The following is a 24,858-nucleotide window of genomic DNA, read 5'->3' on the forward strand; positions in this document are numbered from 1 at the left end:
CCTCGTTAACTATTTGCTCATAGAAAACTCGGGCTCGTAGTCTAATTGTTAAATAGAAACAAAGGTCAACAAACTGAACAGCGGAAACTACTGGAGTATGTGATTGGTGCGATCTTGGATTTCTTTAGCTTAGGATCTCTGAAAAGTCACCAGCAGGATAAAGCCCAGGGGAAGGGAAATAACGTTTGAATAACCATACTACCTTTAAACGATGGATAAGACAGACGTCCGAGAACAAAACCTTTATTTCCAGATGGAATCCATAAAAGACACTGAGGCAGGAATTTCTGATGATATAGCTGGCGAGAGTGGAACCCCTGAAACAAAGCAAACGGCTGAGAAATTTCCGCCTCAAGGCGCTGAGGAGGAAATAAAACCATCGAAAAAAAATAAAAATGCCTGTCGATCGCATACTGTAACAGTTCGGCGTCTGATGTTCATTTCAATCACCGCTGTTGCCGTCGCTTTCCTGACTGCCGTTGTTTGTCTGATTATAACTTTGATAGCGATGATGTCTCGAAACAACTTGACGCCTTCAAAGGATTGTGACACTGCGGATAGTAAGTAAATTATACTGAATACTTAACCTGGTGAGGAAAAATATTAAGTTAAGTCAATAATAAACTCAATAATGCAAGTTCCCCTTTAATGGTCCTTAATGGTCGGCCAAAAAGAGGGCTTGCAGAAATTATTTTGAAAATAATTCGACCTATCATTTCATTCCTCCGAAAATCTACCATCCACACTTTTTCCTACCATGCAGCGTTACTGCCCACTATTGAGGAGAGGCGTTGCACCGCGGCCCAAATGTAACGGCTGCGAAGGAGACTTAACAAATGGCGGATTAAAAATTATTGAAGTTCCCGCTAATCTTTCGGGATTTTTTCTTGACTCCCAGGACCAGAATCGGTCCCTAAAGAGCTTAGTCGCGGGTTGCACGTGATGGTGCATCTCAATTTTTTTTCGTTCGTCGTCTGATGCTTATTATAATAATACGTGTGCTTATTAGTAATCCCAAACGAATCTATGCGCATTCTAAATTATTAATGCATAATTATCATATTATTTATTTTGCTTTCGTCGTCTCTCCGCTGTAAAGACCCGAATAGCTGCTATTTTTTATCATCCGTGTCCTCTTTGTTTTGTCATATTAGTCCCTTGGACACCTCTCAAAATTTTTGGGGGATGAAGCGCCCAGATCTCGCGAAAAAATTCCTTTGGAGATAAGCTCGATTATTTTATTGCAGAAATACAAGCACAGAAAAGGACAGATATGCAGAACGTCTCGGTGCAAACTTTGCTTAGACGAATTGAAGATTTGGAAAACAACATGTTGACCATGGAATCTAAAATGGTACTGATTAAAGTTTGTTAAACGTCCTAACATTAATACTTTGACAGGAAAAGTAATCCATCTTTAGTCCTTTTCATGATGTTGGAGGCTACAGATGAAGGGTTCTTGTGTGGCCGCGACAGTGGCCCTTGGTCCTTTTAGTAATATCACCGCCGAGGTTCTCGGTCTGTATTTTAAATTATCGCCCCTCAAAGAGAAGATATGGCTTACAAAGGAAAAACCAAATGGCGACAAATTGCTTTCAGCTGCAGAATAAGCCAAGCTTGTTTCACTGCTCATCTGGTGACTAGCTAACCTGACACCGTTAGAATCAAGGTTTATATGATTTCTCTTCAGTTCACCTGGTTTATCACTAACTCAGGCATCCACCGCCCAATCCAGTTTTGGCCAATTAATGATCACTTATTAACTAAAAACACTTCAATGTTTAACTTGCATTATATCGTTGGACAAGTGCTTTTTATTTAGCTCTGAAAGGAAAGTTCAAAAAACAGTGTTTATTGTTTTGCTGTATCTTAATTTAGAACGCAACAGACAGAGCTGTGGAGATGTTTGTCACAAAGCAGCAAAGTCAGGTTTGTGGTTCTGTTTGTCTGAGGCTGTGTTATTACGTACGCAGTGTAAATATGTATGTAGAGCAAACCTCGCAGTGCCACAAATTTTGAATTATGGATTTCTTATTTTCACCGACAGGTCGAAGTCCTGCAGGCCCAGGTCAATGAGACTGCCAATAAGGTCTGTTCTGTCATTGGTACTGAGTCCCTTTATCCTCTATAGTTTGCGTGGAAGACGAGCGCGGATGCGAGACGTTTTAGATCTTCCCGCGGGACCATCATTTTGGTCGTGTAACATCGTGAAACGTCATTTGGATAGCTTATTAAGAAAGTAATTGGGGATTTCATTACACCAGACTGAAGAAGAAGGAAGAGTTTTTTCTTTTTAAAGCCTTCATTTAAAAAAATGTACTCATAACTGGTTTTGTTTATGCTGTTGTCTTTTCTTTTCCTCAACTGCTCATTAATAACACTACTCATAGAGGACATTTAATAATAATAATGATCGTAATGATCCTATGATGATGACGATGATGATAATAATAACGGTTTATACACAGCATATCTACAGTGTAGCTCTTCATTTTTTTTTTTTTTTTATTTATTCATCTATTTATTTATTATTTTGTTGATATTTCTCCGTCAGCTTACCATTGTGGATGGTGTGTGGATAAACATGACCAACACACACGATGCCTTTGAGAAGAAGCTTGACACTGAGTTTAAACAACTAGACAAGTCAGTAAAGGAACTCAGTAACAACGACAGCGAGATAACATCAACAGTGGATGAACTGAGACAAAATCAGATTCTAACAAAGAGGATGAACGAGAGGTTGGCTGTCAATGTTACACAACTCGAGTCACATGTTCAAGAGTTGAGAAAAACCAGCAGTAACATCAGCAACAGAGCAGTGAGTTTGGAGAAAGGATATACCCAGATGAACAATTTGATGAAAACACTTCAAGCAATAAATGGTGCACAGAATGCTTCACAACAAGACCTTCAGTCTGTGCACAATCGTTTGAGAGATTCTCTGGCTGCAGTTAATGCAACATTGTTTGACAAGGTAAAATAACTACAGACATTGTTGCATTTTTTCAAAAAACGAACGTCTGCATTCGTAGCATGCAACGACATGATAAGAAGTTGTGCTACATTCGATTGCAGATTGTCCCGATCGTATTCTGTCAGGTTTCCCTTAGCAGTTCACTGCACCCATTTTTATTCCTGGGTGGAAACAGATATTGTGAGGGTGAATAGTCAAGGCCAAGAACCCTGCACAATGGTACAAGACAGCGCTTAAACACGCGCCGCTTAATCTAGAGTCTATCACCCTAACCATTTGGCCCCCGCGCTACCCACTTTAATTTGAGTTGTGTAAAAATCAAAGGACTGAAATAGAGAATAAGTACAATGCATGAACACACAGCGACATAACATTTCACTAGAGAAATCTCGATAACTGGAAACAGCTATGTCAACTGTGGATTTAGATCCATTTTTCATACCAGTGTGACTGAACCTAATTTCTGGAATTACTTATGCGATAAAATCACAAACGGTGAGTTATCAAGGCTGTTTTTTAATAAGAAAAGAAATAACTTAGGTCAATCATCGAACGCTATCATGATTTTTTTTTTAAACGTCAGCACTCGTAGCATGCATTGACACGATTAGGAGTACTACTACGTTCGATCGCATATTGTCCTCAGCGCATTTTTGTTAGGTTTCCCTTAGCAGTTCACCGAACCATTTGTACTCCTGGAAACAGATACCGTGAAGGTATAAAAGTCCAAGAACACCACAACAGTGACAGCTGCCAGAGTCAAACGCGTTAATCATTAGTTCAACGCGCTATCTACACGGCATTTCCGCTGTTGTAAAAATCAAAGGTCTCAAATAATCAGAGAATAATACGGTGCACGAACACACGGAAATATAAAAAAAAATTATTCGAGAAATCTCGCCCGGCCCAAACTTTAGGAATTCTTTATCAAATAAAATGGCGAATTATCATAAGAAAAGAAATGGGAAAACTCACTCCTATCATCTTTTGCTATTTTTCTCTTTTAAGTTTTGTTCATTTTTAAGAAAATTAGGTTCGAAGGCGTCAATTAATTTCTGGTTCTTTTGTGTTATTCTTTCTTTTTCTAGCTAAATAATCTTGGCTCCAAAAACGGCAAGCCAGCTCCAAACTTTAGCACGTGTAAGCACAGAAGTATAGAAGGGAATTGGACAACAGCTACTAGCATAAGCGGGGCATCAGACGTATTTTATCGCGAACCAAAGGTAAATATTAACAAACTAAAGCTTCAAAATCTAGTACCTTGTGGACTTTGTATTGGTTAAAAAGAAAATCTTGTATCTAAAGAACTTACAGTATCATTAAAACTGATGCGATTCTCAACTAATGCTAGAAACTCAAAACACCTCAATCATCGTGGAAAGCAAATGTCTCCTATACCTCAGTAAATTAAAGGACAGACTACTATCTCCAAGCCTACTGATTTTAGAACACTTTTATTATTGCGAGAGAGAGAGAGAGAAACCTCCTCGATTATCATTACAAGAAATGGGAGCCTTTGTACCTAATCTCATTTACTCTTATACCCCCATTTACACCAAAGCTAAAACACGTTCAAAAGCCTTTAAAGAAAAAAAAACACGTTTTACATGTAAAATCGTTTTCTTTATAGACTGAAGTAGCTAAATGAAGTTTGTCGACTTCAAATTCAGCACAATGAAAACACAATCTAGAGCTTACTTGAATCTTATGTAAAATTGAGTCTTTCAGTTTTCTGTTGCTGTTTTCATTTGTAAAATAAACCTAGTTGAACTAGACGTGCTTTGCCGGTGTGAATGGGGTATAGGCTGTATTAGACTGTTGTCAATCAAGCTTATTTATTTATTTATTTATTTATTTATTTATTTATTTATTTATTTATTTGTTTGTTAATTTGCTTATTAATTTATTTATTCAGTTTTTTTATATTTCGCGATTGATTGTTTGGTTTGATTGATTGATTGATTGAATTTTTTTATCAGGGTCAGCGAGCTATGGGGATAACATGTTCTACTGATTATGCTCGACATTACAAACTGAGTGAAGTTACCCAAGGACCATACAAATTCAAATGCACCTGCAAACACTTGTCTCCAGTCTTCGGTACGCGGCAAATAATGATGAGGTGCTATTTACATGTATGGGAATGTCCGATTTGACCACATTAGAACATGTTTAGAACAGTTTCTAATCTGCAGTCTCTGTCGACGAATTTCTGGTAAAAGCACTGGAAACTTTCTTTCACCAGAAACAGAAAAGACATTATAAGTCAAGACACTCGGCTTTCCATTCTTTATTTGACAAGGATTATTGTTGTCAGTCGCTTTTTGTGTTCTGCTGCTATTATGGCAGATGGCATAATGCCAAGCAGAACATATTGCTTTTGAAGGAGGGAATGGAATGTCTAGAACAATAGAAAGATGTAACAATGGAAGTCCGTAACAATAGAATGTGGTAACAATGGAAAGTATGTAACAATAGATAGCAGATACTTTCTTTTTGATGGACTTAGTAAAAAGGTTTATCTATCAGTTGAATTTGCTATCTTAACAATCAACTAGTCTACATCATAAAAATAAACAAAAATCAAAAAAATTCTCGGTTTCTGATATAAAAAACGTGCGTGTAAATACAAAATTTGTAACAAAAGAGCGTAACAATGGGGAGCCCAGGATCCTGCTAAGAGCTCTCTGTCCCGCTATATTAGAACGTGTGTGTACGAAGGGTTTCAGCTGCTTTCAGAGTTGTGGTTCGTGACGTACGCAGTGGTCGCTAACGTATAACGACGACGAATACGCGATCAGCCTTTTTTTTCCTTGGAGTGAAAAAAAAAAAAAAATAAACCCTCACCACCCGTAAGCTAACGTGAAATAAAAAATAACCAAAGATCCCATCCTGTATACGTCCGAGTAAATGCATAACCAGCTACCGACAGAAAAAAAGTATTGGATTCTTTTCAGTTTGCACGTTTGCTATTTATACGCGCTGAAACAGACCTTATTGTGGTTTGTGACGTACGCAGCGGTAGCTGGCATGTTGCTTTGCATGCACAAGGGTTACGACTTTTAAAGGTTTTAAATGTCATAATAACTTGCGTGACGAATTATCTTGGTGTAAGCCGAAAAACCGAAGACAGTTATCAATGTTGATACGTTATGCGAGCAGAACACACGGACCCATTAGGGCCCTATTTTTTAAAACATTTTAAAAGGGGTGGCTTCAACACATTTCATAAGTTTGATTACATCCATGCTGGAGTTGCATGATTTTATAATTAAACTTGCCATCCACAAGTAGGGTTGGTGCCGAGTAGTTTTAAAATAGTCATTTTGTTTCTTTTCGAAATTTTCCTTGCCATCATATGGCAACTAAAGCAACTAACCTTTGCAAAGTCACTCGCTAGCAACTAGTTTATGCCAGGTTCATGCGACATCGTTGCATGATATATTTTTAAAAAAATATAAGGTAGCACCATAGGGGACCCAAACGCTAATCATTAAATAAAAATGTCATTTACCTGCGTTCCGGCGTCATTTTTTGGCTGGTTTGGAAGCGATTTGAATCAGAACGAAGGCCGTTTACGTTGCGGTTCTCAAATGTCAACTGGTCTGTCGCAACGTAACGTAACATGTCGCAACGTCACGAATACGACGCGCCCATTTTACGTTCCAAGTTTCCGCTGACTCGTGGCCGTTATCATGAAACACGAAACTGCCCCACGAGGATAGCCTCCCGCGCGCCTAAAACGAACTGCGTGGCAGCAATCCCTATTTATTTATTTTTTTGCAGAGTCCGTATTTTTTCGCAGAGTCCGTCGAGTGTCGCGCAGTCATTTATTTTATTTCGCTCCACGTTCGATGGTCATTTATTTTTTCGCTTCGTGATCGACGGACTCTGCGAAAAAAAATAGGGACTGCTTGTAGTCTAGGCCGGAGGCTACCGCGAGTAGAGTTGACAGTAGTTTTCAGTAATGGTTTTTTATTAAGATAATAATTACAGAAACTTGAGACGCAACTATGATAGACTGAAACAAAGGTCAGACTTAAAGATTTCTTTAGCTTAGTCTCATTAGTCATCTCTGGCCAGTCGCCAGTTCGCGAATGAAAGAGGGTCAAGGATATAGCCATGCATTTTCGATGAATCAGATAGGAGTTCAAGAACAAAACAATTACTTTAAGATGGAATCTATAAACGAAACTGAGGCAGAAAGCCCTACAACAAAGCTAACGATCGAGAAGTTTCCGCAAGGAGCCGAAAAGGAAGAACAACCGTTAAAACAACATAAAAATGTCTGTCGATCGCATAATGTGGAAGTTCGACCGGCAGTTCAGCGGCTGGTGTTTATTTCAATCATTACTGCTGCCGTAGCTTTCCTGGCCTCTGTTGTCTGTTTGATTTTAACGTTAATGGTGATGACGTCGCCAAACAACTCAACTCCTTCAAAGGATGTAGACGGTAAGTTGAATACTTCAAGGGGAGTTCAAGAATCAAAGGCTTTTTGTGCTGTTTAATATTGCTTGCTGGCTCCCGTGTACGTGTGTAGAGATATCACTTACGGCAAAACTTGTAAAACAGCATACAAACATAGCATTGCAAACAAACATTGCAAGCAAACGTAGTTGGAATACCACAGAAGGCTAGGTCAAATTCTACCACCAATCTTAGTTTTTAGTCGTAAAGCAAATTTATGAATTTGAAAATTTTCTTTGAAGATAACCTTGATTATTTTATTGTAGAAACACAAGGACAGAACTGCAGAGAAATTCATAACGTCTCGGTAAAGAACTTGCTGAGACGAATTGAAGATTTGGAGAATAATGCGTTGGCAACTGAAGCTAAAATGGTACTGATTTAGTTAAATTAATAGTAAACATTAGAACATTAATTATTTGGTAGAAACGTAATCCAATATAGCTAAAAAAAAAGGACGTACCCAGTATACCAAAAAAACACCACACTGGGCTCTTTATTCCCATAAAAAAGCCCAATTGTAGTGTAAAAATACTGTATACTCTATTTTAAATCCCCTTTTATACCATGCCATAGAAAATACAGCCAATCAGAATACAGGAAAGCCGTTGTATATTCGACGGTATTCAACCCAACCTTCCCATCGTCCGTTGGGATTGTATTCTCGACGAAATTTAGTAAGCGTATTTTCTATGGCATGGTATAAAATAGTTACCCAACACTTTCTTGTTGTATACTATGGAATATCCCACTTGTCACTTGTATTTTCTTGGTATACACACTCGCCTAAAGACTCGTGTGTATACCGAGAAAATACAAGTGACTCGTGCCCGGGGATATTCCATAGTATACCACTCGAAAGCGTTGCAAAACTAGTATGTATACCGTATACCGAAAAACCCAGGCCGACCCTGATCTATACCCAACGTAGTAGTAGTAGGACGTTTAATGGGTAGGAGCTTTTAATGTTTGGTCGTGTTGCATGCTTTGATCTTTGCTTCAGTCGAATTGGATAGGGACAGTGGGCATAAGTGTCCCCGGCGTTCTTTTCAAAATTCTGGAAATTACAGATGTAGTGTTCTTGTGTGGCCGCGACAGCAGCTTTGCCTCAAAGAGAAGAATTGGCTTAAGGACGTTCGCGCTAATTGTTTATGCGCATCCTTACTGCGCACGTAATTCATGTCGCAATGTCACGCCACGTCATGCACGAGCGCGCGCGCTGAAGAAATTTTCAAAGCACATATAGGGCTGGTAGTCGTCTCGTGAACTTTGCTTGCAATTAAATCTCTTAGATGGTCGGTGACCCCCACATTTTTTTGAACGGATCACTTTTGTTGACGATTATCTACGTTTTGCGTAAAAATGAAAAAAATCTATCAATTAAAAGTTCGATTTTTTTTTGGTCCCACGTATGTTCGAATGCCTCTTTTTGAGCTTTTCGTTTTGCTGTACGACGGTTTCAAATACCGCTTTCAGAGTTGTCTTACAAAAAGTTGGCAACACTAGAATTTTTTATGCAACAGACCCACTTCTACAAAATATGACTAAGATTATTTGCCTCTTTTTTCTCATCTTCAATATTTTTAACTATAAATCCTGTAAACCATGTTGAATTGCGTTCGCCAATTTTTCAGAATCAGGGTAGTTTTCCACACGCTTTATCTCTGAAACGAAGTCGGTGACCCCCACTTTTTTTGCATTTCCGACACAAGTAACTTATTATCTGACTGCTGTAAAAAAATTAAAAAAAATCTATCGACTAGAAAATTTTCGCGCGAACGTCCTCAAAAGGGAAGGAATAAATAGCGACAAAAATAACCTTCAGCAGCTGTTTAAAAGCAAAATAAGCCAAGCTTAAAAATATCTGTATATCATACTCGTTTGTTCCACTGCTCATCTAGTGATTGGCTAACGTTACACTGTTAGAATTAAGGTTTATAGACCTTTATATGACTTGTCTTCAGTCCAGTTGGTTCTCTCACCACACAATCCAGGCTGAGTTTTGACCAATCAATGCTGTTATAGCTCTTAGTTTACTTAAAACATTCCAAGTTTTTACCAATTAGTATGACTTGCATTATGTCGTTGGACACGTGCTTTTGATTTAGCTCTGAAAGAAGAGTTCATAAAATAGTTCAGTAATGTTTGTTTTCCTTTTTCTTCAATAAAAAAGCAAGAGTCAATGGTGTGGAAATGTTTGTCACAAAACATAAATTCACCCTTGTGTGTTCTTGTTTTCAATTGTCTTCTCTAAGCGGTGTAACAATGTAGTGGTGGAAATATGTATAGAGCAAACCTTGCTTTGCAATTTTAAATTATACAAGGATTTCTTATTTACACCGACAGAAAGTCCTGCAGGCCCAGGTCAATGAGACTGCCAACAAGGTATGTTCTGTCAGCAGTAACGAACCTCTTCATTCTCTATAATTTGCGTGGGGGAACAGGTTCACGCGGTAACGCGCGTGGATGTGCGATGACGCGCGTGGATGTGAGACGTTGTTTGAGAGCTATACGCGCGGCACCGTCATCATATCGTGGAGCATCGTGAAACGTCATCTTGCATTGGATAGCTAATAAAAAAAAGTAAATGAGGGTTTTATCATACCAGGCGAGGAAGAAAGAAGAATTGTTTTTCCTTTTAAAACTCATCGTTTTATAAAAAAAAATTGTGTTTGAAAAATTTTCACTACTAGTAGAAGCGAGTAAGACAAGGATGTCTGTGCTATTATATTTTATTTTCCTAAATTACCATTAATTTACAGTGCTCATGCAGAATATTCCTCTGTCAGGTTGCTATTGTGGATGATGTGTGGGGTAACATGAAGAACATCAGCAACAGAGCAGCAAGTTTGGAAAAAGGATATACCCAGATGAACAATTTGATGAAAACACTTCACGCAATTAATGGTTCACAAAATGCTTCACATCAAGACGTTCAGTCTATGTACAATCGTTTGAGAGACTCTCTTAATGCAGTTAATACAACACTGTTTGACAAGGTAAAATAACTACAAACATTGACATTGTTGCATTTCTTTCAAAAAACAAACGTCTGCACTCGTAGCATGCAACGACACAATAAGGAGTATTGTCTGTGCTATTATATTTTATTTTCCTAAATTACCATTAATTTACAGTGCTCATGCAGAATATTACTCTGTCAGGTTGCTATTGTGGATGATGTGTGGGTTAACATGAACAACATCAGCAACAGAGCAGCAAGTTTGGAAAAAGGATATACCCAGATGAACAATTTGATAAAAACACTTCAAGCAATTAACAGTTCACAAAATGCTTCATATCAAGACCTTCAGTCTATGTACAATCGTTTAAGCGACTCTCTTACTGCAGTTAACGCAACACTGTTTGACAAGGTAAAATAACTACAAATATTGACATTGTTGCAATTCTTTTTTAAAAAAAAAAACAAACGTCTAAATTCGTTGCATCACCAACGACGCGATTAGGAGTATTACTGCATATAGTCACTATCGCGTTCTGTCAAGTTTCCCTTGATAGTTTACCGAGCCCATTGATACTCTTGGGCGGAAACAGTTACTGTGAGGGTAAAGTATCAAGTCTCAATACCCAACACAATGACACAGACCAGCGCTCAAACCCAGACCGCTTAATTAAGGAGCTATCACGCTAACCATTAGGCCACCGCCCTACCCACTTTGCATAAACGTTTTTCTAAAATTGATTAACATAATGCGCGAACACACAGGGAGATATAATTTCTATCAGAGAAATCTTAATATCTGGAAGCATCACACATATTGTAGAGAGAGCCATGCGGGGTCTTCCTAATACAAGGCCGGTGTTTCAGATCCATTTTCCATATTAGAACTAGTGTGACTGCTCCCAAAATAACAAACTCTCGAATTACCTACGCGATAAAATCGCAAACGGTGAATTCTCGAGGTTGCTTTTTTCTTAAAAAACAAAAGACTCAGGTCTATCGTCGATTGCTATTCTTTGGTTTATTCTTTTTTAACTGTTTTTCATGTAAATACTTTTAAATTTAGGTTCAAAGATAATCATTTTAAATTTATCGATCTTTTTGTGTTTCCATTCGGCTTCTTTCAGCTTAGATCTTTTGGCTCCAACACCGACAAGCCACAGAATATCGACAGTGTAGCTCTTCATTTATTTAATTATTTTATTTTATTTATCTTCATTTCTTTATTTCTTTATTTCTTTATTTATTTATTTCTTTATTTATCATTTTGTTATTTTTTGTCAGGTTGCCATTGTGGATGACGTGTGGGTTAACGTGACCAACACACACGATGCCTTTGAGAAGAAGCTTGACACTGAGTTTAAACAACTAGACAAGTCAGTAAAGGATCTCAGTAACAATGACAGCGAGATAACATCAACAGTGGATGAACTGAGACTAAATCAGATTCTAACAAAGAGGATGAACGAGAGGTTGGCCAACAATGTTACACATCTCAAATCACATGTTAAAGAGTTGAGAAAAACCAGCAATAATATCAGCAACAGAGCAGCGAGTTTGGAGAAAGGATACAACCAGATGAATAATTTGATGATAACAATTCAAGCAATCAACGGTGCACAGAATGCTTCACATCAAGACCTTCAGTCTGTGCACAATCGTTTGAGAGACTCTTTGACTACAGTTAATGCAACATTGTTTGACAAGGTAGGGTAGGTAGATACTTAAAAATCTCTTGCATTCGAGCAAAGTACCGCTGGACGGTGTATGCCAATTTCCGTAGCATGTAATAACTAGGATTGCTACAGTCCATTGCAAATTTCGTCCAGCATTGATAAGGTTTCTCTGACAGTTCACCGCACCCATCTATACTGCAAGGTGAAAAAAAAATCAACACCTAGAATAATTAGAAAATAAGACGATGCATGAATACGCGGAGATTTCTATTTGAGAAATGTCGACTAAAATCTGGAGTTCTCTATGCAATAAAATCGGGCATGTGGATTATCATAAAAATGGAAAGGAGAAACTGGAGTTTCGCCAACGCAATCCTACAGTTTTAAGGACTAAGGTTCGAACGCTTCAAATAATTTATTGATCTCTTTGTGTTTTTCGTTCTTTTTCCAGCTAAAAACTCTTGGCTCCAACAGCGGCAAGCCAACTGCAAACTTTAGCACCTGTAGGCACAGAAGTATACCAGGGACTTCTACAACAGCTTCTAGCATAAGCGGTACCGCAGAAGTTTTTTACCGTGAACCAAAGGTATATATTCACAAACCGGGGATTCACAAACTTTAGTTTCAGAATTATAGTGCACGTGTTGCTCTAAAAGAAAATCTTGCAGTGCAAAAGAACTTGCAACATCATTTCAAATGATGTGAAGACTTAAGCAGCTTTGTTAGTAATTCGAGTTCTGGTATATAATAACGAAAATGGGAACTTTGCAAATACGTATCATTGCTCATCCTGACAACATAAATCTGTGCATCCCTCCCTATGTAGCATCAGCTCCTCTCAAAATGAGGTGCCGCTCATTCATTCATTTATTGATTAATTAATTTATTTATTTACTTGTTCATTTATTTTATTTTATTTTTTATCAGGGCCAACGAGCTATGGGGATAACATGTTCTACTAATGTTGCTCGACATTACCAACTGAGTGAAGTAATTCAAGGACCATACAAATTCAGATGCACCTGCAAACACTTGTCTCCAGTTTTCGGTTCGCGGTCAAGAACGATGAATTGCTATTTACATGTATGGGAATGTCCGATTTGATCACTAAAGAACAATTTCTTATCTCCAGTGGTTCACGACGCATTTCTGGTAAAAGTACTGGATTTTTCTTTCACCAGGACTGACAAAATAGAAAAATAATCCAAGACACTCGTCTTTCCCCTTCTTAATATGACAAGGATTATTGTTCTCAGCCGCTTCGTCAAACCATTTTAAAAGGGGTTGCTTTTAGGCGAATTTAATTAGTGTTATAACATCCATGGGCTTTTTTTATTTCTGTGACTAAGCTTTGCATAGTAGCCTGGCTGCTGGAATGGATGTGCATGATTTTATATTTGCCTTCTACAAGACCTACAAGTATGGCTGGTTCCGAGTAATTTTAAAATAGTCATTTCATCTCTTTTCGAAATTTCCCTTGCGCTCGCCGGCGATCATATGACAACTAAAGCAACCAACCTTTGCAAAGTCACTCGCTAACTACCAGTTCATGCCAGGTTCGTGCCTGAGTTCATGCGACATCGTTAGTGCATACGCTAATCATTAAATTAAAATGTTATTTACCTGTGTTCCGGTGTCTTTTTTTGGTCGGTTTGGAAGCGATTTGAATCAGAGCGAAGGCGGTCTACATTGCGGTTCTCAAATGTCAACTGGTCTGTCGCAACGTAATGTAACGTGTCGCAACGTCACGAATACGACGCGCCCATTTTACGTCTCAGTTTCCGCTGACTCATGGCCGTTATCACGAAACACGAAACTGCCCCACGAGGATAGCCTCCCGCGCGCCTAAAAACGAACTGCGTGGCAGCAATCCCTATTTTTTTTTTTTTTTGCAGAGTCCGTATTTTTTCGCAGAGTCCGTCGAGTGTCGCGCAGTCATATATTTTTTTCGCTCCACGCTCGATGGTCATTTATTTTTTCGCTTCGCGCTCGACGGACTCTGCGAAAAAAATAGGGACTGCTTGTAGTCTAGGCCGGAGGCTACCGCCAGGACCTAGGAGAGTTGACAGTAGTTTTCAGTAATGGTTTTTTATTAAGATAATAATTACAGAAACTTGAGACGCAACTATGATAGACTGAAACAAAGGTCAGACTTAAAGATTTCTTTAGCTTAGTCTCATTAGTCATCTCTGGCCAGTCGCCAGTTCGCGAATGAAAGAGGGTCAAGGATATAGCCATGCATTTTCGATGAATCAGATAGGAGTTCGAGAACAAAACAATTACTTTAAGATGGAATCTATAAACGAAACTGAGGCAGGAAGCCCTACAACAAAGCTAACGATCGAGAAGTTTCCGCAAGGAGCCGAAAAGGAAGAACAACCGTTAAAACAACATAAAAATGCCTGTCGATCGCATGATGTGGAAGTTCGACCGGCAGTTCAGCGGCTGGTGTTTATTTCAATCATTACTGCTGCCGTTGCTTTCCTGGCCTCCGTTGTCTGTTTGATTTTAACTTTAATGGTGATGACGTCTACAAACAACTCAACTCCTTCAAAGGATGTAGACGGTAAGTTAACCTGAATACTTCAAGGGTCGTTCAAGAATCAAAGGCTCTTTGTGCTGTTATTGCTTGCTGGCTCCCGTGTGTAAGATATATTCTTTTTTTTATAAGAACGCGTAAAATTTCAGAAATTTGGCTGAGCCTGAGGATGTTCTTATTTTAGCCCATACATTTCCTTAAATTTTGGGGCAAATCTCAGCCTCAACGTTCTTATAAAAATGGTTCTTATAAAATAAAAAGAGTGTATCACTTACGGTCTTCAGTTTGATTCAGAAGAAGCGTAGAAGCACGTTTCTTAATCTTGTTGCGGGCGACGAAGAAGCACGTTTCATAACCTTGTTAAGGGCGACATGTGCTTTCAGTGCAATTAAAAATTTCTTCCGGCATGCTTTGCGAGTCGTGTCCAACACCGCCTGATGTGCTTTTGTCTATAATCATGTCTCATTACACGACAACCAATCAGATTGCTCCATTGCCGGTCCAATATTTTTAAGCATTGGACCGGGGGTGTTTACCATTTGGCGGAATATACCGGTTAGAAAAACCGCTGAATAATGGTATTAACAGGTCGCAACAACGTTTTAACGAGTCGCATCCTCGTTCAACATTTGTTGATCAACAAAATTTGAACGATGTTGAACCGTGTATCATTGCCTTTTACTAACATTGACTTGCATGAAAAATCCGCTCGTATTCTGGTGTTCCGCTAAGCGGAATAAAATCTCCTAGAACGGAAGGGAATTGAGAAAGCTGAACTTCTAACACGCGTTTGATGAACTGGAATTTATCGAAGAAACAATTATGTTCCTGAAAGCCTGAACTTTCAGAACTTTGAAATTTATTCAATTTGCTTGCTATTTCTTCTTAGCAAATATACAATACTTGTAAAACAGCGTACAAACATAGCATTGCAAACAAACATTGCAAGCAAACTTAGTTGGAATACCATAGAAGGTTAGATCAAATTCTACCACCAATCTTAGTTTTGTTGTCGTAAAGTAAATTTATAAATTTCAAAATTTCCTTTGAAAAGATAACCTTGATTATTTTATTGTAGAAACACAAGGACAGAACTGCACAGAAATGCATAACGTCTCGGTAAAGAACTTGCTGAGACGAATTGATGATTTGGAGAATAACGTGTTGGCAACTGAAGCTAAAATGGTACCGATTAAAATTAAATTAATAGTAAACGTGTAGAACATTAATTAATTGGTCAATCCAATATAGCTAAAAAAAACATGTACTCAGTATACCAAAAAACACCAAAATTTTCAAACACTGGGCTCTTTATTCCCATTAATAGCCCAATTGTAGTGTAAAAATACTGAATACCCTATTTCAAAATTCCCCTTTATACCATACCTTAGAAAATACAGCCAATTAGAATACAGGAAAGCCGTTGTATATTCGACGGTATTCAACCCAACCTTCCCATCGTGCGCTGCGATTGTATTCTCGACGAAATTTAGTAAGCGTATTTTCTATGGAATGGTATAAAATAGTTACACAACACTTTCTTGTGGTATACTATGGAATATCCCACTTGTCACTTGTATTTTCTTGGTATACACACTCGCCTCAAGACTAGTATACCACTCGAAAGCGTTGCATAACTAGTATGTATACCGTATACCGAAAAACCCAGGCCGACCCTGATCTATACCCAACGTAGTAGTAGGACGTTTAATGGATAGGAGCTTTTAATGTTTGGTCGTGTTACATGCTTTGATCTTTGCTTCAGTCGAATTGGATAAGGACAGTGCGCAGAGGTGTCACCGGCGTCCTTTTCAAAATTCCGGAGATTACAGATGTAGTGTTCTTGTGTGGCCGCGACAGCAGCTTTGCCTCAAAGAGAAGAATTGGCCTACAAGGGAAGGAATAAATAGCGCCAAAAATAACTTCCAGCTGCTTAAAAGCAAAATACGCCAAGCTTAAAAATATCTGTATATCATACCCGTTTGTTCCACTGCTCATCTAGTGATCGGCTAACGTTACACTGTTAGAATCAAGGTTTATAGACCTTTATATGACTTGTCTTCAGTCCAACTGAAGACAAGCACCACACAATCCAGGCTAAGTTTTGACCAATCAGTGACTTATAGCTTTAGTTTACTTAAAACATTTCAAGTTTTCACCAATCAGTATGACTTGCATTATATCGTTGGACAACTGCTTTTGATTTAGCTCTGAAAGAAGAGCTCATAAAATAGTTCAGTAATGTATGTAGAGCAAACCTCGCTTTGCAATTTTAAATTATACAAGGATTTCTTATTTACACCGACAGAAAGTCCTGCAGGCCCAGGTCAATGAAACTGCCAACAAGGTATGTTCTGTCAGCAGTAACGAACTTCTTCATTCTCTATAGTCTCTATAATTTGCGGGGGAGGACAGGTTCACGCGATAACGCGCGTGGATGTGCGATAACACGCGTGGATTTGCGATGACGCGCGTGGATGTGCGATGACGCGCGTGGATGTGCGATGACGCGCGTGGATGTGAGGCGTTGTTTGAGAGCTACGCGCGGCACCGTCATCATATCGTGGAGCATTGTGAAACGACATCTTGCATTGAATAGCTGATAAAAGAAATTAAATGAGGATTTTCTCATAGCAGACCGAGGAAGAAGGAAGAATTGTTTTTCCTTTTAAAACTCATCGTTTTATAAAAAAAAAATTGTGTTTGAAAACTTTTCACTACTAGTAGAAGCGAGTAAGACAAGGATGTCTGTGCTATTATATTTTATTTTCCTAAATTACCATTAATTTACAGTGCTCATGCAGAATATTACTCTGTCAGGTTGCTATTGTGGATGATATGTGGGTTAACATGAACAACATCAGCAACAGAGCAGCAAGTTTGGAAAAAGGATATACCCGGATGAACAATTTGATGAAAACACTTCAAGCAATTAATGGTTCACAAAATGCTTCACATCAAGACCTTCAGTCTATGTACAATCGTTTGAGAGACTCTCTTAATGCAGTTAATACAACACTGTTTGACAAGGAGGTAAAATAACTACAAGCATTGATATTGTTGCATTTATTTCAAAAAAAAAAAAAAAACGTCTGCACTCGTAGCATGCAACGACACATTAAGGAGTATTGCTACATTAGATCGAATATTTCCCCGCCGGTGTTATTATATTTATTTTCCTGAATTGCCATTAATTTACAGTGCTCATACAGAATAATTTCTTTGTCAGGTTGTCATTGTGGATGGTATGTGGGTTAACGTGAACAACATCAGCAACAGAGCAGCGATTTTAGAAAAGGCATATACCCAGATGAACAATTTGATGAAAACACTTCAAGCAAATAACGGTTCACAAAATGCTTCACATCAAGACCTTCAGTCTATGTACAATCGTTTGAGAGACTCTCAGAATGCACTTAACGCAACACTGTTTGACAAGGTAAAATTAACTACAGACATTGACATTGTTGCAACGACACGATAAGAAGTTGTGCTACATTTTCGACGTTTTTTTCTTGTTTACAAGTTAAAAACGTAGAATAGGGGTTATGTGAACAAAATTTGGAACCACATATTTGTAAACTCTCAAGGGACGTTTTTAATTTCTCAAGGGACTGTTTTAATTTCTCAAGGGATTACTTTCCGCTGTGGGTGATCACTTGCGATCTCGTGGGAAAAAACGTGACTTGTCACATTGACAAACGTTATATAACAATTTTAAAAGTGACATGTCAGCTTTCTTATCTCAACGCACGTGTGTCTGAAAGGCGATCTATAAAAAGCGTCGCACAAACAATGGATTGCGTAACTAAAACACGAATAAATAATCATTAGCACTTACATCGTTTAAAAATTACAAACGTCAAAAATAAACCATACCAAAAAACTCGCTCTTTTCAAAGATATTATTGAAGTTAAAACAAATGCAAGAGATTGGGGCTTCTTTTAGCTTAGGAGCGGTTAAAAATTCGTCATCAGCCTAGGTCGTTAGGGACGAGATTTCGCGTTGACAGCAATGTTGCATGAATCGGCTTTACAACATGCGATCGTATCTACGCAGTTCGAGGGGAATTTCAGTCAAAGACAGCAAAATTCTTTCGTATTTCATCTTCAAATATAATTCGAAAGCATTCACTGAAACATTAACTGTATATATGGCTTTTGTTTAATCCTGGGTCTTGATATCCGACCCTCGCAGAGCCTAGACAAAACGCAGCTTGAGTGTAACGATTTGTTTACGCCGCAATGTTTTCTCCGACAGTAGTCGGAAATATCCGTATTTTTTTCGTGCTTTTTCGTGGAGCAATGGTAACGATACGGCCTTGAACACATTGAACAGCGGTCTACCTACAACAATTCAAATTTGGCGTCGCAAAAACAAAGCGTGGAACGCATATTTTGCTGTTTCATTTGCTAATTTCGCTGCCGTAATCGACTGCCTCGAAAGGTCCTTGCAATTTTAAAGTATAGAATTGTCAGATCTCGGTGAAATTTGCACTGTTTATTTGTGTAATGTTAAGGAATATGTGTATAAATACCCGGCGCGGACGAGCCATTTTTGACAAAATTATATGGCTGCATTTCCTCCGCGAAGATAGGAAATTGTTAAACTAAACTACAAAGAAACTGTAATGATAAGTTCGAAGAACAATGCACAGGATAAACCTTCGACTCATACTTCATGCAAAAACGTCGATATCTCGAAGAGACTGATTATTCCTGGGTGGAAACAGATATTGTGAGGGTGAAGAGTCAAGGCCAAGAACCCTGCACGATGGTACAGGCCAGCGCTTAAACACGCGCCGCTTAATCTAGAGTCTATCACCCAAACCATTAGGCCACCGCGCTACCCACTTTAATTGGAATTGTGTAAAAATCAAAGGACTGAAATAGAGAATAAGTACAATGCATGAACACACAGCGACATAAAATTTCACTAGAGAAATCTCGATATCTGGAAACAGCTGTGTCAACTGTGGAATTAGATCCATTTTTCAACCAGTGTGACTGAACCTAATTTCTGGAATTACCTATGCGATAAAATCACAAACGGTGAGTTATCAAGGCTGTTTTTTAATAAGAAAAGAAATAACTTAGGTCAATCATCGAACGGTATCATGATTTTTTTTATTACTTTTATACATATTTTTTCAAACTCTTTAAAATAATCTCGAAGAGGATAAATGTGATACCGAGTAAATGCAATTTATTTATTGATCTTTTTGTGTTTTTCGTTCTTTTTTCAGCTAAAAACTCTTGGCTCCAACAACGGCAAGCCAGCTGCAAACTTCAGCACCTGTAGGCACAGAAGTATAGCAGGGACTGCTACAACAGCTACTAGCATAAGCGGTGCATCAGACATTTTTTACCGCGAGCCAAAGGTAAATATTCACAAACTCTAGTTTCAGAGTTTAAGTGCACGTGTTGCTCTAAAAGAAAATCTTATTTATTTATTTATTTATTTATTTACTGGTTTATTAATTTTACCTTATTATAGGAATATAACAAGGCATTTTAACAACGCGAACAAAATTGACGCGTAATAAAATTAACGCGAATTTAATAAAAGTTCTGGTTAAATGCTTATAGTAAACGTGTTTGTATTAATTAACATCAATAAAATTAACGCGAATTTTTGAAATTCGCGTTAATAACATGTATCGTTTATTTCCTATAATAAGGGTTTTTTTTTTTCATCAGGGCCAGCGAGCTATGGGGATAACATGTTCTACTAATATTGCGCGACATTACCAACTGAGTGAAGTTACTCAAGGTCCATACCAATTCAGATGCACCTGCAAACACTTGTCTCCAGTTTTCGGTACGCTGCCAAAAACGATGAGGTGCTATTTACATGTATGGGAATGTCCGATTTGATCACTAAAGAACAATTTCTTATCTCCAGTAGTTCCCGACGCATTTCTGGTAAAAGTACTGGATTTTGTTTTCACCAGGACTGACAAAATAGAAAAATAACCCAAGACACTCGTCTTTCCCCTTCTTAATATGACAAGCTAGGATTATTGTTCTCAGCCGCTTCGTCAAACCATTTTTAAAGGGGTTGCTTTTAGGCACATTTTATTAGTGTTATAACATCCATGGGCTTTTTTATTTCTGTGACTAAACTTTGCATAGTAGCCTGGCTGCTGGATGTGCATGATTTTATATTTGCCTTCTACAAGACCTACAAGTATGGCTGGTGCCGAGTAATTTTAAAATAGTCATTTCATCTCTTTTCGAAATTTCCCTTGCGGTCGCTGGCGATCATATGACAACTAAAGCAACTAACCTTTGCAAAGTCACTCGCTAGCTACCAGTTCATGCCAGGTTCATGCCTGAGTTCATGCGACATCGTTAGTGCATGATATTTTTAAAATATCGCCACAGGGGACCCAAACGCTAATCATTAAATTAAAATGTTATTTACCTGTTTTCCGGTGTTTTTTTTTTTTTGGCCGGTTTGGAAGCGATTTGAATCAGAGCGAAGGCGGTTTACGTTGCGGTTCTCAAATGTCAACTGGTCTGTCGCAACGCAATGTAACGTTTCGCAACGTAACGAATACGACGCGCCCACTTTACGTCCCAAGTTTCCGCTAACGTGTGGCCGTTATCACGAAAAACGAAACTGCCCCGCGAGGATAGCCTTCCGCGCCCCGGCCCGCGCCCCTAAAAACGACTGCGTGGCAGCAGTCCCTATTTTTTGCAGAGTTCGTCGAGTGTCGCGCAGTCATTTATTTTTTCGCTTCACGCTCGACGGACTCTGCGAAAAAAAATAGGGACTGCTTGTAGTCTAGGGAGGCTACCGCGAGTAAAGTTGACAGTAGTTTTCAGTAATAGTTTTTTTATTACCTTGAGTTAATAATAACGGAAACATGAGACGTAACTATGATAGACTGAAACAAAGGTCAGACTTTAAAATTCCTTTAGCTTATTCATCTCTGTCCAGTTGCCAGTTCGCGAAGAAAAGAGGATCAAGCATTTTCGATGAATCAGATAGGAGTTCAAGAACAAAACAATTGTTTTAAGATGGAATCTATAAACGAAACTGAAGCAGGAAGCCCTACAACAAAGCAAACGGTTGAGAAGTTTCCGCAAGGAGCCGAAAAGGAAGAACAACCGTCAAAACAACATAAAACTGCCTGTCGATCGCATAATGTGGTAGTTCGGCCGGCAGTTCAGCGACTGGTGTTTATTTCAATCATTACTGCTGCCGTTGCTTTCCTGGCTTCCGTTGTCTGTTTGATTTTAACTTTAATGGTGATGACGTCTCCAAACAACTCAACTCCTTCAAGGGATGTAGACGGTAAGTCATACCGAGTAGTTCAAGAATCATATCAAAGGCCATTTGGGCTGCCTCTTTCCACTTTTTTGGAGGTTTATTTTGAAACTGAACGCTTTTTGCGTCATTTTCTTGCTTGCTGGCTACAGTGTCCAAGATATTGCTTACCGCTTTATCGTGTTGAGGGAGACGAAGCATGCTCGTATGCTCGATCACGGTCAAACGACATAAATTTGTCTGTGTTGTGCTCCAACAACCCTGCTCCATACAAACGACTTAAATTTCCGAAATCTTTCGCTTTAAAGCCAAAAGTTTTATATCCCGCTTACGGATGGGAAATTTGTCAGAAAAAAAGTTTGTACACTTTCGTGTCAAATTCTTAGAAAAGTTCGAGGAGCCGAAAACCGGAAGCGATGTCATTTTTTTGCGTTTGACCGCTGTGAATTCGAGCCCAAAGTCTGCCGGCTCCTTGTTCAGTTGAAGGTCGCCAGGACAGACTCTCGGAAAAAGAAATGGATCATGCCAGAAATCTGGTGTTCCAATTTTCAATTGCGCAAGCTTAAAGTTCTAAGCAGCAATCTCGTCCCCAGAGGCCACGATCCTTTTGGTCTGCGCCAGCGATCGAGACCTCTGGACTAGACTAAAAGCCCGCCAAAAAGAGAAAAGACGGCCAAATCTGATGGGCTTTTGAAAACTAGTTCATTCAGTTTCATCCACAAACTACGACGCACGCGCGTGCATAATTTGTACTCATCATACAAAGCGTTGCTCGACTGAGTCAATCGTTTGAATTTCTGATAGTTCTTGATAACTGCAATTCAATCCCGCACAACGGCATTTTGTGTAATATATGGACCATTTTTGGCCTGTAGCAAACCTGGCTGGAATACCATAGGAGGCTAGGTCACATTCTATCTTAGTTTTGCGCTAGTAAAGCAAAGTAATGAACTTCGGCATTTCCTTTGGAAATAACCTTGATTATTTTATTACAGAAACACAAACACAGAACTGCACAGAGATACATAATGTCTCGGTGCAGTATTTGCTGAGACGAATTGAAGATTTGGAGAATTACGCGTTGGCCATGGAAACTAAAATGGTATTCATTAAAGTTTAATTACTAGTAAACCTCAGAACTTTTATTATTTGGTAGGAAAGTACCGTATTTACTCGAATAAGCGCCGCGGCGCTTATTAAATTTTTCGCTCCTCAAGTGCGGCGCTTATTCGAGGGCGGCGCTTATTTGAGGGCGGCGCTTATTAAACATTTGGACGTAACAAAGAATTTAATATTTTATAACAATTCAAAATAGCGTCTTTTGACTGTCAGTATTCGTCTCTTGCTGAAGAGAGAAGTGGTGCTACATGTCCTGGCAAAGTTCGCGGCCTTTCACACCATCTACAGAACTACGTATACGTAAGAATGTAAGAATGTTGGATACAAAACTAATGGGTGAGCAGTAAAACAAACGCAATTCCTCGAATAAGCGCCGCATTGGGACTGCGGCGCTTATTCGGGGGCGGCGCTTATTAACTTTTTTGTCCCAATTGCGGCGCTTATTCGAGGGCGGCGCTTATTCGGGGGCGGCGCTTATTCGAGTAAATACGGTAATCCATCTGTTCCCAACCTAGTGGGACGCTTGAAGAGTAGGAGCGGTTTATGTTTGGTCTTGTCGCATCCTTTCATCTTTGCCGGCTTCAGTCGAATTGGATAAGGACAAAAGGCGTTAGTGTCCCGGCATCCACTTCACTTTACAGACCGTTTTTGTGTGGCCGGGACAGCAGCTCTGTCTTTTTAGTAATACCACTCTGACTGAGGTGTTCGGCCTCAAAGAGAAGAAATGGCTCACAAGGAATAAAACAAATAGCGACAAAAATTACTTTTAGCTATTTAACCCATTGCGTTTGATGTTTTTTGGATAAAACGGAAAGCATGCCTTGCCTTTCACAAACATCGTGTTTTGTTTTGTTCTTGCCTGGGCATGCGTACAAATCAAAATGGGACCGACCACTTTTGACTTTCCGGTTCTTGTTATTTATTGTTTCGCTTTTTCCTTTTCCTCTTGTCTTACCTTTTTGCTGCAGTTGTTGGCCTTTTACTGGGCTTGTTTAAGTTCAAAAATTCCTGACAAATCGTCAACGAGATTGGAAACCTTTACCATGGGGTGTTAGTCAAAGGTAAAAGAGGGAAATTTTTCTTCGAGTTTTTCACTCAAATTTCCAAAAATTTTCGTACGGATTTTAAGCTCTATCGACCCAATCAGTCTTCCTTGGGTATCATTGGAAAGATCTTTTCCTTCTGCGTGTTTGAGTATACATGTTGCCTTATTTGGGCACAGTCGTCAACGAGTTAAAAGGAAAATAAGCCAAGCTAAAACAATATATGTGTATCATAGCGTTTTTTCCACTGCTTATCTGATGATCGGCTACCCTCATACCGGTCTGCAGTCCAGCTAGTTTTTCACTAACTCAGAAATCCACCACGCAATATATAAAGGCTGCGTTTTGACCGATCAATGATCACTAATAATTTTAATTTACTAAAACTATCTAATTTTTTACCAATTTGTATTACTTCAGTGCAATATGTCGTTGGACAAGTGCTTTTGATTAAGCACTGAAAGGAAAGTCCATAAAATAGTTAATGTTTGTTTTGCTGTATCTTTATTTAGAAAGCAAGAGTCAATAGTGTGGAAATGTTTGTCACAAAACATATATTCAGCCTTGTGTGTTTTTGTTTTCAATGCCCGATCCCCACTATGGCGCGTGCCTGCAGGGAATCGTCGTAGTTGAATTCATCAAACCATGCGCGAGACTTAGCAACGATGAATACAACTACCGTGATTCCCTGCAGGCGCGCGCAATAAAGGAATCGGCCATTGTCTTCTCTAAGAGCCTGTTTACATGATTCCGGAATGACTTTCATTCCGGAACGAAACTCGTTCCGGAATGAAGTTCG

The 24,858-nt window shown here is 38.9% G+C and overlaps 3 protein-coding genes across 3 annotated transcripts; all 3 read left to right on the top strand.

The window, feature by feature from the left end:
• The first annotated feature begins 211 nt into the window (after positions 1–211).
• On the top strand, positions 212–5,236 carry LOC144656328 (uncharacterized). Its single transcript, XM_078516560.1, has 7 exons — positions 212–560; positions 1,248–1,354; positions 1,879–1,929; positions 2,048–2,089; positions 2,555–2,977; positions 4,066–4,200; positions 4,957–5,236. The coding sequence occupies exons 1-7, from the start codon at positions 212–214 to the stop codon at positions 5,131–5,133; spliced, it is 1,284 nt and encodes a 427-aa protein (XP_078372686.1). The 3' UTR covers positions 5,134–5,236.
• A 1,846-nt stretch (positions 5,237–7,082) lies between these two features.
• On the top strand, positions 7,083–21,047 carry LOC144656326 (uncharacterized). Its single transcript, XM_078516557.1, has 9 exons — positions 7,083–7,429; positions 7,711–7,817; positions 9,791–9,829; positions 10,234–10,443; positions 10,609–10,818; positions 11,691–12,113; positions 12,534–12,668; positions 13,010–13,638; positions 20,949–21,047. Exons 1-8 carry the CDS (start codon positions 7,111–7,113, stop codon positions 13,184–13,186), a joined length of 1,620 nt encoding a protein of 539 aa, XP_078372683.1. The 5' UTR covers positions 7,083–7,110; the 3' UTR covers positions 13,187–13,638; positions 20,949–21,047.
• Positions 14,038–18,105, top strand: LOC144656378 (uncharacterized). The gene is made up of 5 exons (XM_078516601.1): positions 14,038–14,648; positions 15,700–15,806; positions 16,930–16,968; positions 17,442–17,654; positions 17,851–18,105. The coding sequence occupies exons 1-5, from the start codon at positions 14,294–14,296 to the stop codon at positions 18,103–18,105; spliced, it is 969 nt and encodes a 322-aa protein (XP_078372727.1). The 5' UTR covers positions 14,038–14,293.
• Positions 21,048–24,858: the final 3,811 nt, after the last annotated feature.

Source organism: Oculina patagonica, chromosome 6 (genome assembly GCF_052425735.1).
Source record: "Oculina patagonica isolate OP01 chromosome 6, crgOcupat, whole genome shotgun sequence".
In the NCBI taxonomy this organism is placed as follows: Eukaryota; Metazoa; Cnidaria; class Anthozoa; order Scleractinia; family Oculinidae; genus Oculina; species Oculina patagonica.

Bases quoted from the DNA above. Each gene is read 5' to 3' on its own strand.
- LOC144656328 (XM_078516560.1), top strand. From the start codon at position 212: ATGGATAAGACAGACGTCCGAGAACAAAACCTTTATTTCCAGATGGAA. The intron at 1,355-1,878 runs GTACTGATTAAA...ATCTTAATTTAG, and splicing joins TGACCATGGAATCTAAAATG to AACGCAACAGACAGAGCTGT. The intron at 2,978-4,065 runs GTAAAATAACTA...TTCTTTTTCTAG, and splicing joins ATGCAACATTGTTTGACAAG to CTAAATAATCTTGGCTCCAA.
- LOC144656326 (XM_078516557.1), top strand. From the start codon at position 7,111: ATGAATCAGATAGGAGTTCAAGAACAAAACAATTACTTTAAGATGGAA. The intron at 9,830-10,233 runs GTATGTTCTGTC...TTCCTCTGTCAG, and splicing joins TCAATGAGACTGCCAACAAG to GTTGCTATTGTGGATGATGT. The intron at 12,669-13,009 runs GTATATATTCAC...ATTTTTTATCAG, and splicing joins TTTTTTACCGTGAACCAAAG to GGCCAACGAGCTATGGGGAT.
- LOC144656378 (XM_078516601.1), top strand. From the start codon at position 14,294: ATGAAAGAGGGTCAAGGATATAGCCATGCATTTTCGATGAATCAGATA. The intron at 14,649-15,699 runs GTAAGTTAACCT...ATTTTATTGTAG, and splicing joins TCCTTCAAAGGATGTAGACG to AAACACAAGGACAGAACTGC. The intron at 17,655-17,850 runs GTAAAATAACTA...TTTCTTTGTCAG, and splicing joins CAACACTGTTTGACAAGGAG to GTTGTCATTGTGGATGGTAT.